The 19513-nt window shown below is 46.2% G+C and overlaps 2 protein-coding genes across 2 annotated transcripts in view; one reads left to right on the forward strand and one right to left on the reverse strand.

The window, feature by feature from the left end:
• The window catches only part of nf1a (neurofibromin 1a), a 60096-nt gene that overhangs the window by 12265 nt on the left and 28318 nt on the right, over nt 1-19513 (forward strand). The window contains exons 16-35 of the mRNA XM_083685291.1: nt 25-148; nt 326-572; nt 898-971; nt 1102-1185; nt 1485-1874; nt 2280-2419; nt 2569-2691; nt 3036-3119; nt 3786-3902; nt 4160-4341; nt 4594-4805; nt 4987-5148; nt 5413-5516; nt 5664-5799; nt 6856-6918; nt 9373-9531; nt 9739-9836; nt 10104-10250; nt 11521-11667; nt 11990-12100. Coding sequence (XP_083541417.1) covers nt 25-148; nt 326-572; nt 898-971; nt 1102-1185; nt 1485-1874; nt 2280-2419; nt 2569-2691; nt 3036-3119; nt 3786-3902; nt 4160-4341; nt 4594-4805; nt 4987-5148; nt 5413-5516; nt 5664-5799; nt 6856-6918; nt 9373-9531; nt 9739-9836; nt 10104-10250; nt 11521-11667; nt 11990-12100 — 2904 coding nt within the window. The remainder of the gene's footprint in view (nt 1-24; nt 149-325; nt 573-897; nt 972-1101; nt 1186-1484; nt 1875-2279; nt 2420-2568; nt 2692-3035; nt 3120-3785; nt 3903-4159; nt 4342-4593; nt 4806-4986; nt 5149-5412; nt 5517-5663; nt 5800-6855; nt 6919-9372; nt 9532-9738; nt 9837-10103; nt 10251-11520; nt 11668-11989; nt 12101-19513) is intronic.
• omg (oligodendrocyte myelin glycoprotein) lies at nt 14881-19239 on the reverse strand. The gene is made up of 3 exons (XM_083685288.1): nt 18990-19239; nt 16821-17030; nt 14881-16261 (listed from the first exon to the last, which is right to left on the reverse strand). The coding sequence occupies exons 1-3, from the start codon at nt 19001-19003 to the stop codon at nt 15274-15276; spliced, it is 1212 nt and encodes a 403-aa protein (XP_083541414.1). The 5' UTR covers nt 19004-19239; the 3' UTR covers nt 14881-15273.

Raw genomic sequence — 19513 nt, forward strand, 5'->3', positions numbered from 1 at the left:
AGCGCTCTCTCTGTCTCCCTGCAGCTCCGAGGTGCTCTTCCGCATTTGTAAGAAGCTGATTGGCCACCAGATGGTCAACAGTACAGAGGTGCTCAAATGGCTGAGGGAGATCCTCATCTGCAGGAACCACTTCCTCCTCAGAAACAAGGTGAGGATCTGCTTACTCAATCAATCCTCTTAGCTCGCTGCACACGTTTGGCTCTCCACACCCTCCTGTTCTGGTCCAGAGACCCAGGCTGATGTATTGTTGAGTCCCAGGTTGCACAGGTTGTCTTGTAGCTGATCTACAGGACTGCCCCCCCCCCCCCCCCCTCCCTTCTTGTAGGAGTGTGCCACCCTGGGCAGTGGTATCCATGTCTGCAGACAGGCCCAGACCAAGCTGGAGGTGTGTCTCTACATGTTCTTGTGGAGCCCTGATGCCGAGGCCGTGCTGGTGGCCATGTCCTGCTTCCGACACCTCTGTGAGGAGGCTGACATCCGCTGTGCTGCCGACGAGGTGCCTGTCCAGACCATCCTGCCCAACTTTGCCACCTTCAGCGAGTTCGCCTCCGTCAGCAACATGATGGCCACAGGTCAGCTCAGTACTCTTTAAAAAAATAGACAGTTATTTGGCTGTCCCTGTTGGAGAACCCTTTTTTTTAGTGCCATGTTTGAGCCCTCTCTACAGAGAGGGTTCTACATGGCATCAAAAAGGGTTCTTCAAAGGGTGCTCTTACAGAGACAGCCAAGGAAGCGTTTTGTGGTTCTAGCAAGAATCTTTTTTTCTAGTGTAGCCCTTCTCAAAGTCATGCGTTGTACTATGGTACCATATGATTTGTGTCTGCTACACTAGAGCATCATAATGCTTTTTGTTCGAAATACGGCAGTACTGACCTGTGTGTCTGTTGTGTTTGTCAGGCCGTTCCACGCTACAGAAGAGAGTGATGGCCCTGTTGAGGAGGATAGAGCACCCCACGCCAGGAAACACAGAGGTAAGACCACGTATACTGATTACTATATTTTATTGAAAAACATACTTTTTGTTACTGTGTATTACTCCATTCCATATGTTGAGGGCTAAGTCTGTGTTGATTATTGATTGATTGATTGATTACACCCCAGGCATGGGAGGACACACATACAAAATGGGAGCAGGCCACCAAACAGATTCTCAGCTACCCCAAACACAAGGGGGAGGATGGTCAGGTAAGATGCTTTAACTCACGTCATACAGTAGCACTACCTTCGGTCAATGTGTCACCACCCGTCGTGAATGTTTCATTTTGAACTGATTGCCGATGCAATTGTACAGTCCTTGCTGTGGTGGAGTCATTCTCTATGGCAACAAACACAGTCGTCACTTGTTTAGTTGAATCAGGTGTGTTAGTGCTCTGCAGCTCTCCAGGACCAGAGTTGCCTAAGCCTTCTGATTGCTGCATCCGATTCTAATGATATGCCCCTCTCTCTCTCTCTTACTCTCTCTCTCTCTCTCTCACTCCCTGCAGGAGTGGATCAACATGACAGGCTTCCTGTGTGCACTGGGTGGAGTGTGTCTCCAGCAGCGCAGCACCCCCGGCCCTGCCACCTATAGTCCCCCCATGGGCCCCATGAGTGAGAGGAAGGGCTCCATGATCTCCATGGGCTCAGGCGAGGTCTTTAACGCTTCAGCCGCAGCCTCCTCTTCCTCTTCCTCTTCCTCCTCCACGGAGACCCCCCTGGGCCTATTCCTGGACCGGCTGTTGGCGCTGCTGGTGTGTGGTCACGAGAGGGTGGGCCTGCACGTGCGCACCAACGTCAAGGACCTCCTGGGGCTGGAGCTCAGCCCTGCGCTCTACCCCATGCTCTTCAACAAGCTGAGGAATAGCATAGGCCGGTTTTTTGACACACAGGGCCCGGTGAGTGGAGCCACCAGGGGGCGCACATGGTACATTGGTGTGAGTTAGCATAGACAAATGTGGATACGCTCATGGTTAACACCCTGGTTAATATGTTTAGCTCTCTTATGAGGGATTTAGCCAAAACATGTTGGTTATTGTCCACTGTCCTCGAAGAGTGGTTGTCATTCTCTTCTTAAACCTCAGGATCTGGTCAAAATGATTTGGTCAATCAGCTTACGTTTGTTGATACAAAGCCTTGATGAATCACCCTTACTAACCCCAGCACCCCACATGGATGTTGGATAATTTGATTTGTTACTTTAGGTCCATGATGAGATGATCAATTCATATTAGATTAATGTATTTTTTTTTATTTTTTTTATTTGATTTTGAGTGTGACATGATTTCTCTGTGGCCTTGCAGGTCCCTATCAATGACACCAACACCCAGTTTGTGGAGCAGACCATTGCCATCATGAAGAACCTGCTAGACAGCCACACAGAGGGCAGCTCAGAACACCTGGGCGAAGCAAGCATAGAGACCATGATGCTCAACCTGGTCAGGTGAACACACACACACACACACACACACACACACACAAACACACAAACACACACACATACACGCTGTCAAAGACCATGATGGATCTCACACACAGAAGGGACCTCTGTGAATCTTCAGATCCTTACTCTCTCTTGGCCCCTCCCCACAGGTACGTGCGTATCCTTGGCAACATGGTGCATGCCATACAGATCAAGACCAAGCTGTGCCAGCTGGTGGAGGTGATGATGGAACGACGGGACGACCTCTCCTTCTGCCAGGAGATGAAGTTCAGGTGAGAGCCAGCCAGCCCCCATCCTGGACTGGAAGACTCTATTGGCACCAGACTGATATTAGCTGTGTTTAAACGTTTTTTAAAAGTTTTCATCAGTATCTCAGACCAGTGAAATATGGCTTGAAAGAAACTTCTCACTCAACCTGCTTTGTTGAGATTGTCAGGCCAGGTGGTAATTTCTGGTTTCAAATGGGTTTGTTCACAAGAGCTTCAGCATTTAATTCTTCTTCAAGTCTTAGATGAATACACTGTTGCTGGTTTACCTGACAACTGTGTTTGATTGGCTATAAACCATGGAAATTGGGCTCACTCTCACTGGCAGCTTTACTGTGTCTCCTCCCCAGGAACAAGATGGTGGAGTACCTGACAGACTGGGTAATGGGAACCTCCAACCAAGCAGCAGATGACGACATCAAGTGCCTAACCCGGTATGGCCCAATACACTGCCCTCATACTCACCAGCCAAACAATGCCATGTTAACGGTAGCACTTTACATTACGACTCGGTATAAGTGGGTAATAACTATGGTAACAAAAAAGACAATTACCCTGTTTCCACATAATTATTTTGCATGAACGACACTTGTTTTTGCATTATTTTTGCACCGTTTCCATATTTGTCTTGAGTCATTGAAACCAATGAACACCATACACATTGAATTTACGATACAAAACGGTATAATAACAATCCGGAAACAAGCGTCTTTCATGCAAAATAATTACGTGGAATCTACAGTTTGATAACAAGATAATTGTCTTTATATATATATATATATATATATATATATATATGCGCCATTTAGCTGACGCTTTTATCCGAAGTGACTTACATTGCAGTAAGTGCATACATTTTTCAGTATATATGGTCCCAGCGAACCCACAACCTAAGCGTTATTAGCGCTTGCTCTACCAACTAAGCCACAGAGGACCACAAAACGGGTCGTTACCAGTAACTACCCGTAATTATCATGGTTATTACCTTGTTATTACCCACTTATACCGAACCGTAATGTACTGTACAGTAAAGTGCTACACTTTTAACTGTCATATCGACAGCTAATGCAATAAAGTGTGTGTGTGTGTGTGTTTTACAGGGACCTCGACCAAGCCAGTATGGAGGCAGTGGTGTCTCTGCTGGCAGGGCTGCCTCTTCAACCAGAGGAGGGAGATGGAGTGGAACTGATGGAGGCCAAGTCACAGCTCTTCCTCAAGTAAGACAAAATCCACTCAACTCTCCTCCTATTCTACTGGTCCGTGGGTTTCTGCTTTCTTTACGTTTGTGTTAATTTCCATGGAAAGGGTGTAACGAGTTAATGTAAAATCAATATAAATTCATGCGATACCACTCCAAAGGCAAGACCCTGAATCAGTCCATATATGTCTCTGCCTGGTCTGCACTGAATCGGTTGTCTCAATGAACGGACATCAAAGATTTGTACTCTATTCCGTTTTTACCCCCTGTCCTCAGGTACTTCACCTTGTTCATGAACCTGTTGAACGACTGCAGCGAGGTGGAGGATGAGGGCCAGGTGGTGGTGGGGAGGAAGAGGGGCATGTCCCGGCGCCTGGCATCTCTGCGCCACTGCACTGTCCTTGCCATGTCCAACCTTCTCAATGCCAACGTTGACAGCGGCCTCATGCACTCCATCGGTGAGTTACTTAAAAATAAAATGACATGTTGAAAGAATTGTAACTTAGGCCTGGTGTACACATCTACTATGTGTCATGATGCTAGGACAATCTTCTGAGGCATAAGAATCCTGAAGTATTTATGCCCCCACAAGTGAAGTGAGGTGAATTTGTTATATGGGATGGTTTTACAGCATTTGTGATAGACAGTAGAGAGGGGATAGTGAAACCTTACTGCCCTGGACCATGTCAACTCCCTCCACCTCTCTCCAGGTCTGGGCTACCATAAGGATCTGCAGACGCGGGCCACCTTCATGGAGGTGCTGACTAAGATCCTGCAGCAGGGGACAGAGTTTGACACGTTGGCTGAGACCGTCCTGGCCGACCGCTTCGAGAGACTAGTGGAGCTGGTCACCATGATGGGAGACCAGGGAGAGCTGCCCATCGCCATGGCACTGGCCAATGTGGTGCCGGGATCACAGTGGGTGTGTATGCCCCCTTGGCTGGTCAAATGATCTGTGCCATGTCAGGTTTTACCTGTATGCCTCAGCAGCAAGCTTACAAAAGTTATGTTTAAACGATGTCACATTGTATGACATTTTTCAGGGCAGGTGAAGCAATTAATCGTGTGTGACTTTATGTGTGCTGTATGTGTCTCCTCTCCAGGACGAGTTGGCCCGTGTGCTGGTGACTCTTTTCGATTCTCGCCACCTGCTCTATCAGCTGCTGTGGAACATGTTCTCCAAGGAAGTGGAGCTGGCCGACTCCATGCAAACGCTATTCAGAGGCAACAGCCTGGCCAGCAAAATAATGACTTTCTGTTTCAAGGTAAAACCACAGCACACATGACACACGCAACACACAGTTCCCTCTTTGCCTGACCTTTGAATGTGTCACACAAAGCTGGTTGTTTAGGTGTAGCATACAAATCTGATATATTTTAAGGAAATGGAAATCACATGCAAATATGAACTTCCCTGTTCCCTGGAGAGAGACTGGGCATGCAAGCTTTTGGATCTCATGAAAAATAAAAAAAACATCTCGATCATGATTAGTGATTTGGGGCAGTGTAATAACTGTACCCTGTGTTAGGTGTACGGGGCAACTTACCTTCAGAAGCTTCTAGAGCCCCTGCTGCGAGGGATTATCACCACCCCAGAGTGGCAGCACATCAGTTTTGAGGTGGACCCTACCAGGTAGGCCCATCCAGAACCATCTACCTCAACCCTCGACACTAGGGTTGTACATTTCTAAACAGGAAATGTCAAAACGAGGTAGTGATTGCTGGTGAACTCGACTCTGGCTTCTCCCTCTCCCTCCTGTCTCTCTCCCTCCATCTGTAGACTGGAACAGTCGGAGAACCTTGAGGAGAACCAGAGGAACCTGCTCCAGATCACAGACCGTTTCTTCCTGGCCATCATCAACTCTTCCAGCGAGTTTCCCCCCCAGCTACGCAGCGTGTGCCACTGCCTCTACCAGGTATGTATGTACAGTATAGTACATTCCCACCCAGCTGGCCTCACGCTGCGCACTCACCGACCCCCCTCCCCCCCCCCATTGCCTGTGTGCGCGTGCACGTGTGTGTGTGTGTGTGTGTTTGTATGTGCGTACTGTTACCCCCCCACACTTTTTCAAGCCACAGGCTTCCCACGCCTATGATTGCTAGAGGCTGTAGGAGAGGTGCCTGAATGCCACTACACTCACTGCTTTCACTGGCTCTACTGTGCACGAATACATGCCTGCACGCACGCACACACACACACGCACACACACACAAGCGGAGACTCACACTCATAATCATAGCAGATCCATAGATATCCATTCAATAGAATCGAGGTGTCCAAGGAGATCCTCAGTGGTCTTAGGGGGAGATGCCGCTGAAATACCTGGTACAGGAGAACACAATTACCTAGTGTGTCCGCAACCCCCTTCCCCCCCGACACACACACACACACACACACACACACACACACACACACACACACACACACACCCGCCTCCCTGCTGTTTCCATAGGCATGTCTGAGCAGATCTAGTCCTGCCCTGCTCTGCTCCCACAGAGTGTTTCCACGTACAATACACACACACACACACACACAAATTCACTCACATGTTAACCCTAACCAGAGGTACTCCTTTATCAATAACGTAATGATGAGAGAGAGTGCTTTGGAACCACTAACGTTTTTGTGTGAGATCAGTACAGCGTCCATTCAGCAATCAAAGACAAGACAAAAGAGGGTTGAATATCATCATGCAGTCTAACCCTTTCTCTGCTCTTACAGTAGCTCTGTATACAGTTTCGAGAGGCTCTCACACATCCTTCATAATGTAACATACACACACACACACACACACACACACACACACACAGTGCTAAAGGGCAGCCAGATGCAGCCTACTGTGTGTGTCTGATTGTGTGCGTGTCTTTGCCATGCTATGCAGTGATGGGGCTATGTTGGCGGATGCTCTTGTGTAGCCTGTGTGTGTGTGACCGGTGCTGTGACCATGTTTGTGCTCATCTTTGTTCTGTAGGCTACTTGCCACTCTCTACTGAATAAAGCCACAGTTAAAGAGAAAAAGGAAAACAAAAAATCAGTAAGTTCAGAGAACCTTTTCCTCAGCCACTTTTCCCCAAAGCAAAAAAAAAGCTTTTTTTTTGCATTTTTTTTATTTGTTTGTTTTGTTCATTATTTTTATGATTTAATTTGGTGCTGATTTGTTTCTGTGGAAACTTTATTTCACATCCAAGTCTGTACAACCTTTTCTTGAAATCATTGTACTAATATTTGGCGCAAAGTTCCATTTTCAATTAACAAAAACCAGTGGCATTTCTCTCTCCAGTCAGCTGTTTGCACTCCAAATGTCATGGACTGGGATTTGGGATTTGGGGATTTTGTTTTGGGACTGGGATGTTGGTGGAAGACGAGGGGCCAGGAATTGGAGCTATAGCAGAGTCTCAATAGGGTCTGAGTTGTATCTCAATTCTCTTCCATGGCTCCCTTCCCTAGTGGCCTAGATTACTACTACTACTACTACTAGGTGAACGGACTGGGTAGAATCCCACCATATTGCTGCCACCTTTAATGCCAAAGGACATGAGGAAATTAAGCTAGTTAAGACTATTGAGACACAGCCCTGGAATTAGGTTGTTGGACTGTTGGTAGAGAACCTTTTTAAACATTCTTCTTGTAGTGGGGGGGGAGTGACCAGAAGGTTGCTGACTCAACATAGCGGGACAGTTTACTAAGGCACGCTTTACCAAGATGCTTATATATACTGCAGTGCTGCAGTACATAAGCCTTTATGTATGAAAGGAGAACACGGAAAGCCATTTAAATATTTTGTTCAGAGGCATTGCAGAGGAGGGGTAGTCTGAATTGTTTGCTTTCTATACTTGTCACAAGTGGCCACTGCATGAGAGAACTGGTTATCTTAGAGTGTGTGTCTTGCTCTATCTCTCTCTATTCCCTTGAAGCATACAGAATATACACAGACTGCAGTCATTGTGTTCGTCATACCAGGGACTCTTCCTAGTTCCCCAATGATATTGGCTGAGTTTCTCCAAAGCTATGTAGCACCGAGATTGTGGCCTACCATTGTAGGCTATGGAGGCGCAATGATCTTAGTGCTGCTAAGGTTTTGGGAAACTCACCCCATTTTTAATCAGTTAATAACAGGGACTGGTTGTTCCCTAGAGTAGTGTCCAAGATATTCCAAGGCAAATTGAGTTGTGTCAAACAAACAGACACTGTGACCCTGGAGGCCTGGATTGGAATATTTATTTGAATATTTAGATAACACCCCTGGGTTTCACAGAAGATTCAGTCATGGGTCAACTTGAGTTAGGCCCATACTATTTAGTTTGAAGCTGATTCACATCTTGAATCATGTTGTAGTTATGTTCAATCTTATGCGTTTCCATTTTGGATGAAACCTATAATTGAAATACAGCATGTAATAAAATGGTATTGGTTTGTCTCAGCCTATTTTACTTTCCTGCAGAACATAGCAAAGTGGATGTACAGGATGGCTTTTCTCTGTTTTAATTGAGCTGAAATAGTGTTCTACAAAGTCTATGTAACATCAACCTATTGGGAAAGTCATGACATGAGTTCCAAAAAAGAACAACAAGAATTCAAGTGTTTTGTATGCAAAGAAATATTACTATTGAATCTGTTTTTGCTCTGGTATTGTCCAACATATATATATATTTTTTTTTTTACAATTGCCATCGCACCAATGATTTTGAAGTGTGTGGAATGTTTGACAGTCAGTGTGGGTGTGTGTTCACGCATGTTGGTGTCTATTTTGTGGACTATGGTTACATGTATGAGGTATTGTGTGTGTGCGTGTGCGCGCGTGCGTCCGTGCGCATGCCTTGCTTGTCACCTTTGCTAGCTCATTTTGCTGCTTTGCTCCACGAGTCATGGCTCCACACACGTCACTGTATTCCCTCCCTAGTCACTGTGTTAGGGTGGTCAAACTCCATGTCGTCATTTTCCACCCCTTTTTACGTTAGTCATTGTGCTCAACAGAAAAAGATGACAAACTCTTGTCCTCTCTTGCCGTCACTGAGTTTGTTTTGTTTTTTTAAAAGGCTCGTCTCTCCTCTCTCTGGATTGGTCTGTCTTTCTCTCACTGTCTCTTTTGCACTTCCTCTCTTTCTCTTGGCTCCTGTTCTCCATTTCTCTCTATTGCTCTTTATTTCTCTCTCATATTGCTCTGGCTATGGCTGGCTTGAGAAGGATGTTGAGGATTCATCTCTGCTCTCATGTGTTGTAAATTCAATTCTAACAACCTGCTGACATGATCTGTCTTTGTTTCTTCCCCACCTGTCTGGACCCAATGTTTTCCCACCCCACTTTCCTTTCCTCTTCCTCCTCCTTTTGTTCTGTCCCTTTTCCCACTTTCATATCACTCCTGGCCTTTCCATCGTTCCTTTCTCATATCTTTCCTTCCATCATATATTCCTTCTGTCTGTCTATCCTGTTCCCCCCCCCCCCCCCCATGTCCCTTCTCTGCCGCCCCCCCCCCCCCCCCCCCCCCCAGGTGGTCAGCCAGCGTTTTCCCCAGAACAGCATTGGTGCGGTGGGTAGTGCCATGTTCCTGCGCTTCATCAATCCTGCCATCGTTTCGCCATATGAGGCGGGCATCCTGGATAAGAAACCCCCATCCAGGATAGAGCGAGGCCTCAAACTCATGTCCAAGGTATGGTGGGGAGGGCAAGGGGTTGTTGATCGTACCGTACCAGACTTATCTAGGCCACCATTTCACCACTAGCTCATGTCCAAGGTATGCTGGAGGGGAGGGCAGTGAATGAAGCCACCCTTGCAGAACTATTGAATTAAGGGCTACCTTACTGTGCATACATTTTTTTAGTTTTCTGTTGTCTTTTTGTTGTTTTTTTGCCTGTAGATCCTCCAGAGCATTGCCAACCATGTCTTGTTTACTAAAGAGGAGCACATGAGGCCTTTTAACGACTTTGTGAAGAGCAACTTTGACGCTGCCAGGCGGTAAGGCAGGAGGATGTTAATCCCTGTTAAGCTTTTTAGTTGATGGCTTAATTGTCACTGCATTCTGTGGAGATCTCCCCACTTTGAAAGCAAGGGCTGCTATGACAGCATCCTGAAAAGCAAGAAATATCACAAGCTGAGAAGTAGGCCTCTTAGGCCGATTTGACATTCAGGGTTTGGAAAATGACAAGATTTTTGATTCCTGAATAGATTTGATTCCAGATTTTTGACCATCCACCCTCAATTATCTCCACTTTGTCCTTTTAGGTTCTTCTTGGACATTGCATCAGACTCTCCGCCTAGTGACTCCATCAACCATAGTCTGTCCTTCATCAGTGACGGCAACGTGTTGGCCTTACATCGACTACTGTGGAATAACCAGGAGAGGATCGGCCAGTACCTCTCCAGCAACAGGTATACACCCACACTCACACTCATGTGCAACCGCACGCACGCACACAGAGTTTTGCTTGAATGTGGATTCTGACTGATCACAATAGCCCTTTGTAAAGTCTAATTTGGTATACAGAAGGGAGAACATCAGTGTGTGTCCACTGTCTCATGACAACCTGGTTTCATGACAACCTGATATTGTCCTGTCTCTCCCCCACGCCTCCCTTGGCCCAGCAGCTGTCCCATCTGTTGCCTAATGGCCCAAGGAAATGCCTGTCATTCAAAGGAGGCTGAGCAGCAACTGCCTGTTCTAAAAGAGTGTAATGACAAAACAGATGTTTTGAGCATTTAGGACCCCTGGTGTGACCTTATGACCACTGACTTACTACTGTCATGATAATAACTTTCCAACTTGCCTACCTTAATAATGTTTTGCAAAGCAAATGTCAGTCAGTTAGCTATCATTAGTTGTCATCAGCTAAAGTTAGTGTCTGTCATCTGTTATGTCATCACTATGATCGGGTTCCATAGCCCTTATAAAAGAGTCAATTGTTTAACCAAGCTCTTTAACTAAGCTGTAAGCCCTGGATTCAGAGTAAACAGGAATATGAGACTGAAGTGTGCATATCACAGAGCTTTATTATTTGCACATTTACACATGCTAATCTGTTAAGCCTCTCAACCCAGTCATAAATAACATGGCTTTCTTGCTCCAGAACAGAAGACGACCTCTATTTGTTCTGCTTTCCATATGCAGAAATATTTGCTTGATGGATGTTTGCATGTAGTATCTATAAATAATTAGACAGGAACCAAACCTTACAATGGCACCAGATTGATTGTGCACTTATGGAAATGTCACATGGAATCTGAGTTTCACTGATGATAGATACGATGCCAGTGAAGCTGTGGGAGATATGAGTCAAAATTATTCCTGGGTTGCAGGATGAGACCCTGTGTGTATCTGAAACTACTGATGTGGTCGATAAAGTTAGAAACTGAAAAATACCAGACTGTGGTTGAACTCTGGCATTTTGCCTGTTATTTCAATGAACACTGCTGTGACAAATGGAATGAAATAAGTTACGAAACATATAAGCTCTCAGGTGAGATTCCACACTGGCTGGCTAGCATATCATACATTGAATGAGAATCTTTTACAGACTGGCCTGAAATTACAGTTATTATCCTGCCTTTACATAGGCTTCATTTTGCAATTGTCAAGTCCCATGGCCTGGAAAACCCTTCTGACCCTTCTCTCTCTCTTTCTCTTCTCCCCCTCCCTCTGTAGGGACCACAAGGCGGTTGGCAGACGGCCCTTTGACAAGATGGCCACCCTGCTGGCCTACCTGGGGCCTCCCGAGCACAAGCCTGTGGCCGACACCCACTGGTCCAGCCTCAACCTCACCAGCTCCAAGTTTGAGGAGTTCATGACCAGGTCAGTGTCTGTATAATCACCTGGTAAATAACAGACTGTAAAGTAAAGCTTAACAAAGTGTTTCTTAATGCTAGCGCATTGAGTTAGAACAAACAGTTCAGTAGATCATGATATGATCCTCGCTGATGTTTGCTACAATACTATTGATAGCATTATCAAAGTTTTTCATTGACAGTTGACAGAAAAAAATTCTGCTACTGTTTTTTTTGTTACTGTATGTTTGAAATGTTGTAAGACCCAAATAATGCTAACAGCAAGTCAGTGGAGGAGGACCAGAGTTTAAGTTTTCTCATACCTATCCTACTGTATATTCTCCCTTCAGACACCAGGTCCATGAGAAAGATGAGTTCAAAGCTTTGAAGACCCTCAACATTTTCTACCAGGCTGGCACTTCAAAGAATGGCAACCCTGTGTTCTACTACGTGGCTCGCAGGTAAGAGTTTAGCTTCCAGTGTAATTTCTTCATCTTGTAATTAGTTATTATGAGAGATGAATGGCAACGTTTACTTAATTTACCATAATGTGGTTACACTCCAGTGACCCACCACCACCTGTTGCCACTGGATGAGATTGTTTTATGCTTTATCTTGTTGAGTTGATCTGACCATCATACACAGACTGTATTGCAGTTAGTACGCAGGTGGTGACATTCAGATCTCTAATCAGGCTCTCTAATCTACTGACCAAGAGTTCCAAGCAGAGGTCAAAACCATATCATTTCCAAGAAGTGCACTCTTTCCCTCCTCAATGTTCATAAGCTGTATTGTCTGAATCCGAGTGAACCAAAGCATGTCTATTGACTTAGTTCTGGGAGAACACTTATTCAATCAGCAAGTAAAGAAAATCATCAAAGTGAAATGACTGAGAACTGATTCTCTTGAAGTTTTAAACAGTTTATTCATTTCAATATTATTTCCATTCTTTAATATCTAGTCATTGTTATTTAAGAGACAGTGAAGAGAGACAGGAGATGGAAGGAAAGTGTGTCGGTACTGTATGAAATGCGGTTTGACCGGCATGATCCCACATTCACACCTCTAAGCATATGCACCAATGGCAGTTGCGGTCACAGCCAGACCAAACGCCAGGGTGATTTCCATAGAATCTTGACAGAAAAGTTATACAAATATGCCTCAGCTGCCAAGTCCTAGCCTGGCACCCGCTTAACGAGTACTGTGTCAGACCTGGGTTAGTATTTATTTTCTTTCAAGGCATCTGTAGGCATCTGTCCCTGCTCAGTCTATCCCGAGGTGAAGCGTTGGACCGCTATGGAGATCAAAGACAGCAGCAGGAGGTTGAGCGGAGTGAAGGGGGAGACATCAGCCATGCTGTTATAAGTGGAGTTCTTCATAGCAGTATACATCATAGTAGTAGCATTCATATTAGCCTTTGCTTGAGTTAGCATGAGCATCATCACTGTTAGGAGCAGACCCATCTTCTGGTGAGGATGCATGGTGAATTGCTTCTGCTCGATCTGAGAAGAAGCATACACACACACACACACACACACACACACACACGTCAGCGTTCAAACAGGGGTAAAGGCCTTCATTTGCTCTTCAACCTTAATTTATACATTCTGTGAGGATTAGCTTGTAAAATTCTAACTGCCTCACTCTCATATTGGTGTCTGCAATGCTGTTCACTGGGCCCTCAGAATAGACCTACACCTTGTATCTGGAAACAGCGGTGCAAAGCATTCAGGTGAAAATGATTAGTAAGCGTTTCTCTTTAGCCAATAGCCATAAAACTCAGGGTAATACTACCTACAGTAAGAGCTTGGCTCTTATTACCACACAGTCTTGATCAGCCTCTATCTCTATTCTCTTTCTCAGTCCCCATTTTTACTAGGCAGCTTGACACAATCCATTTCTCAGGTTTAATCCCTGTGCTCTGTGAAAGATGAAGGTTACTTCTTATTTCCCTACGCATGGTAGCTGTAGCAGGCATGACTTGACATTCATAATAGTGACTGAGTGAGTTCTATTAGTTGGGAATATGCTATTGCTGGTTCAGTTGTCACTGGGACACTGCGTTAGTGTCGTAGCTACAGGCATTTACTATCTGTATGACCTGATACATACCTGCAGTCCAACTCTAAAGAACATAAGTGATCAACTGGTAGTTAGTCTAGTCTATCTTTTGTACGTTATTGACTGCGTTATTTTCACTCACCTGTTTTTTTCGGATGTGCGTGTGCGGTCTGTCGTGAAGCGGTCCTCAATGACTCTGACTCTGCGACCTCCTCTCTTATTGGATTGTGACTATGACGTCACATACGACAGGAGGGAGGGGCTTATTTGGATCAGATCTCCTATCCAACCATTAGGGTGGATTAAAAAAAAAAAAAAAAAAAAAGACTGACCCAGAGTTAGTGGTTTGGGGCAACTCCCACTCCAATGGAAGATGGCACCTACCTGGTTGTTCGTCAAAGTTTGATAATTGCGCCACCGGGTGGTAGGCAATGGAACGCGTCCTGCCGTGCTGACTGCTCAGCTGTAAGGGGTTGGAGGAGACTGTGTTGACGTCTAACAGGCCACTGGGGGAGCAGGCCTGTTGACTGTGCATTCAGGTACAACAGGCTCCCCCAGCTACATATCATAGCCTTTTAGTTCCAGCTCAGCTGAAAAGGAGGCAGGTTACCCTTGCCGTGTGTGTGTGTGTGTGTGTGTGTGTGTGTGTGTGTGTGTGTGTGTGTGTGTGTGTGTGTGTGTGTGTGTGTGTGTGTGTGTGTGTGTGTGTGTGTGTGTGTGTGTGTGTGTGTGTTTCTGTGTGTGTTTCTGTGTTTGTGTGTGTGTGTGTGTGTGTGTGTGAGATGGAGAGGGGACATCCTCTGGTCTCAAATGGAGGAGAAAGAAAAGCTCTACTCTATTCTCGGCATCAATTTCTGGCAGGCCAGCAAGTGTGCTGATTACAGTTGCCTGGGATTATGATATACAGAACACACATTGGCTGAGAAAAGGAAAGCATGTGGATAGCTATTGTATTGATAGAATCCGTGTTTATCAATGATATATGTGATGGCTTGTATCATTTTGAATGTTTGGCTTTGTTGTGTGCGTCCGTGTGCGTCAGAGACAGAGACACAGATCCTCCTCTTAGATCACCATCCAACCCCATGTGATGCCAAGGTGTGAGAATGAGCTACCTTAGACCATAAACTCCACCCACACCACACGTGAATGCATTCCAAATGTTTTCTTTGTCGTTCTTTATATCATAGAAACCATAAAAGGGCAGCAGCATCTGTCAATAGACAAGCATTATACAGAGAGTTGAGCATTCAATTTTTCACACCAATAGAGTATTATTATTAATGTATGTGTATACATTCGTCTAGATATTTGTATATGAGTTTAAGGAGAGAGCCATACAGCACTCCAGCTATGTTCTGAAGATGGTGGTCAACTTGTCAAGATGAGAGAGAATACACATGATGATATTCATTGTAGGCAGTAACAGTCTAAACTTTTTTTAAATCAATTAATCAAACTGAAAGAGCTAGCTAGAACTCTCCCTTATCATTCTGGGTCGGACATTGGGTTTCTCTTTTTTGAAAATCCATTGAGCCTCGGTAACTCGGTAATGGATAAAGTCAAGGTGGGTTTACAAGGCTTTGAAGGCAGCTGCCGTGACTAAAAGGTTCAAGGCAACGGCGTGTGGAATCTGCCTCTGGAGTCTGCAACCTGCACTCCGCGTGCTTCCCGTGTTGGGCCTCTTGGTGGCGGAGCGTGGGCGCCCGGTTGTGCTTGTGTGTGTGGAGATGCCATACAACGGTGTAGAAGTCCAAGCTAACAGAGACTGCTCTCCAGAGCCGGTGGCGCCCCCTCTCTCTCCTCCATACATCCCCGGCTCTAACAGCGCAGACTTGGCCAGGTACCCAGAGGTGACGACTGCAACCCCGCCAGGTGGGCCTCGGTGCCCCAGCTCCCGTGCATCAGCCCCTAGCGGTGGCTCTGTGTAGGACGCAAAGTGCCACTCCCCCCCTGGAGTGGCAAGATGTGCCTGCCCACAAGTTGGCCTGGTGTAGCAGGGGCAGCCCAAGACGGCGGTGCGGGTGTTCTCAGCCCATTTCAGCAGCTGTGTGATATTCTCCTCCTCCTCGCATGCCCAAGGATTATCCCCAAGGGTCAACAACTCAAGACCACTCAACCGGTCAAACACCCCCTCTGCCACCCAGGAGAAGCGGTTGGCATGCAGGTAGAACCGCGCCAGCCTGGGCAGCCGATCCAAGGACCCTGGCAAGACCTGGACCAGATAGTTGTGTGACAAATCCACAGTCTCCAGATTATGAGGCATGTTGGTGGGCACGGTCCAAAACCTATTATGACTCAAGTTAAGCGCGTGGAGGCTGGGCAGGGTGTTGTTGATGAAGACCACCCTCTCCAGCTCGTTGGCAGACAGGTCTAGGACCCTCAGGTTCCAGTGGTAGGCTGTGTCGTTCTTGTCCAGGGAGCGGAGCTGGTTGCCGGCAACCCGGATGTCCCAGAGGGCGCGAGGCAAAGCAGAAGGCAGACGGCCCATGTTGTTGTAGGACAGGTCCAGGGTGCGCAGGTGGGCATAGTGGCTAAGCTGGCCGTCCAAGCCATGCAAGCTGTATAGGAGAGAGATTTATTTCTAGATGAGCTTTTTTCTTTTTGACACTGTGACAGACAAGAAATTGAACTCCCTGGCCAACTCCAGGGCCATTCCAAAGCACACTAACAAATAGGGATAAGATCAGGATAAGAAATACATTAAACAAAGTTAATTTTCTGAACTCTGAAATGGAGCAGGCCTATGAGCTTGAGGCAGAAGTTGCCCCCTAATCACAGATCTAGGGTAAGACTACCCTACCCTCAATCATGAGGGGATGAAAACATTTCTAATCCTGTATCAGTTGTTATAGTCCTTTAACCCTCTGACTTTTGTAAGGATTGGGGTTATAGGTCTGCTCCTTCTCAGAGAAGAATCAAACCACTCAAGAGGGGGTGAATCTCAAAAGACTGTCCTTGATTCCTAGCATCCTCTGACCTCACCTTCCCCCTGACACACATTAGAAGAGATGGTCCAGGGAATGGAACCTCAGATCTACAATGCTTTTTTGGAGAAGAAGGTGAAGACAGAGAAATCGAGGAAAGACTTCTGAGACTTCTGGTAGCTCTAGACAGTACCTGTTGTGGGAGAGGTTTAGCGAGCGGATGTTGTGCTGCAGACCAGGCGGTAGCTGGGTGAGGCCCCGCGAGGAGCAGTCTACCACACGGTGACCCCGACTACAGGAGCACACAGAGGGGCAGATGGACAGCACCAACCCCCCCAGGACCCCCGACAGTAGCAGCAGGAGCAGGCAGGCCAGCGGGGCGCAAGGGGGCATGGCAAGGGCTCTAAGGGATAGAGAGAACACAATGAGTAGCCCATGAGAGCTGGTATTGTCAAAGATTGTGTGCTATAATGCTGATCAATATTTTATAACGAGAGGGTCAACTGCTCTGTTTCTCCTATTTCTGAAGTGTAGTAGAGCTTTGGAAAATGTCTGAGGGAAGAAGATACAACAGGATCAAAACATTGTCCATCCATTTGTGCTTAGTCCGGCTCTATCCCATTGGTGCAAAGAAAATAGAAAATTAACGTACATCTGCAAAATATACCAATACTAGTGCTCCCTCAATGACTAATGTAGAAGCTCAAATGAAAGGACAATGTTTCTATCCTCTGAATCTTCTGGATCTTTACATTCCCACTGCTCAAACGAAATGCTCAGCCATCACTGATTAGCTCTAGAACACTTAAATGCAGTCCTAGCCTAGCTATTTCTCGCATGCTAGTGCAGTTTATTGGACAGCAACAATTCTGACCCAGTCCTGATTTACTAATTTAGCCCAGAGCCCTACAACCATGATATCAGAACTTCAAATGATGCTCATATGGGACTACCAGCACAGATGGGAGGTCAAGCTAGGAGGAGTGAGGAAAGAAGAAGAGTCCCAGATAATCAGGACTAATATGCTTAATGTCAATGTACATATCTAGACCCCCTATTCAAACCTTGTTTATCCAAATGCAATTCCAATTGTGGCAGATTTTATGAGTTTTATGAAGGAAAAGGCTATTTGTGATGGTGACTGCTCTGGATTGCATAGCAACAGCATCACAGACGGGAGATAGAAGGTAATGAATACCAGTGCACAGCACTGAAACACTGCACACTTTGATTTAGCCCACAGACAAGTCTGATACATTACACTCATATTGTATGTGCCCCAGCCTGCAATGAGACATGTCAAGGACTGGAAGTAGTCAATCATAATTTAAGCACATAATATAACAACATTTAACATTCCTCTCCTCTCCTCTCCTCTACCTGCAATAATCCCCATTCACACGTCATTGCCAGCCCTCTGACATTGTGACAGTGTGCGCTAGACAAAATGCTTTCTTCCCAGGATCAGGGTCAGACTGATAGCTCTAATAGCTTTGATGCAGTTTACTAGGACCCCAGTCGGTCTGTCTGCCGGCAAGCTTGAAGCCCTGCCAGCGGGTAGGGAGCTCGGAAATACTGCAGTGAGCACCGGCTGAATTCATTTAGGGTGGCACACACACACACGCACACAAACACACACACACACACACAAACGGTTGTGTCCTGTCGTCCCTGCATCTCGTCTTCTGGCACTCACGGGGGCATCTGAGGACGTGTGTGTGTGTGTGTGTGTCTGTCTGTGTGTCTCTGTGTCGCAGGTTAATACCATTACATGGTCCGGTTTCTATTTATTATTAATGATATTCCTGGCTAAAGGAGCATAATGTTCGGGCACAATACAAACTCAACATGTCAACTGTGTTTTTATGCAAAGCAATAATTACATATCTGAAATACCAGCATAAGTTTAGATCTAGTCAGTAAAGGACTATTTGACACCAGAAATCCACTGCAACCGCCCCCCCTCCCCCTTTTGTCTCGTAATTGTGTGTATTCAATTATATGACACAAATGTGTTACGCATCTCAATAGACATGGAGTCATTTTCTCCCCAAGGACCCAATTTAAGATTTGCTCTGAGAATAATGGAATATCAAATAGAGATTTCTGCACAGTGAGAGGGCAGCATACATTAGGTTTGTAATGAGAAGCCAGACTGACAAAGACAAATAGCCTTGCTGCAGTCTGCTGAGCTAATGTGGTCCAGAATCAAATACATTACTGCTCTGTGTATTGGCACGTGTGTGTGTGTGTGTGTGTGTGTGCGTGTGTGTGTGCGTGCGTGTGTGTGTGTGCGCTGCCATGTGCGCATGTGTGTTTGCACTCTTGCGCTGTTTTTCTTTCGGTGCCATAAATCACTCACCTGATCCTCTCCATCACTTCAGACAGTCATCTCTCGTTCCTTCTTCTCTCTCTCCTTCCCTCTGCTGCCTTTCTCTTGCTCTCTTCCCTCTTTTTCCGTTTTCTGGAGCAGTTGTGCCCTTATTACTCTTGCACGTTGTCTTTTTCGCTCTCTCGCTTTTGCGCATGCTCTCTTTGAGTATTTTTCTCTCTTTCACACCCTCTCACACTCTTCTTCTTCCTTGCTTTTCCTCCTCCTGTGGTGAAGGTGGTCCTCTCTCTTTCCTCCTTCTCCTCTCTCCCTCCTCTCTCTCTCTCTCTCTCTCTCTCCCTCTCCCTCTCCCTCTCTGTCTGTAGTGCTGTGTTGGCACTGGGCTTTAGTAGGCAGCTTCTCTCTCAGCCCTCTCCTGGGTTGTAGTGTCGTCCTGGTCCTGGCATGGCAGAGCAGGGTGCCCCCAATAGCTCCAGCCACCACTGCACCTCTGCAGGCTCCTGATGCGCACTGCAAGGCAGAGAGAGAGGGAGAGAGAGAGGGAGAGGGGAGAG

Source organism: Argentina silus (genome assembly GCF_951799395.1).
Source record: "Argentina silus genome assembly, chromosome: 14".
Taxonomy (NCBI): Eukaryota; Metazoa; Chordata; class Actinopteri; order Argentiniformes; family Argentinidae; genus Argentina; species Argentina silus.

Bases quoted from the DNA above. Each gene is read 5' to 3' on its own strand.
- omg (XM_083685288.1), bottom strand. The intron at 16,262-16,820 runs GTACTGTCTAGA...TCTCCTATACAG, and splicing joins CTAAACCTCTCCCACAACAG to CTTGCATGGCTTGGACGGCC.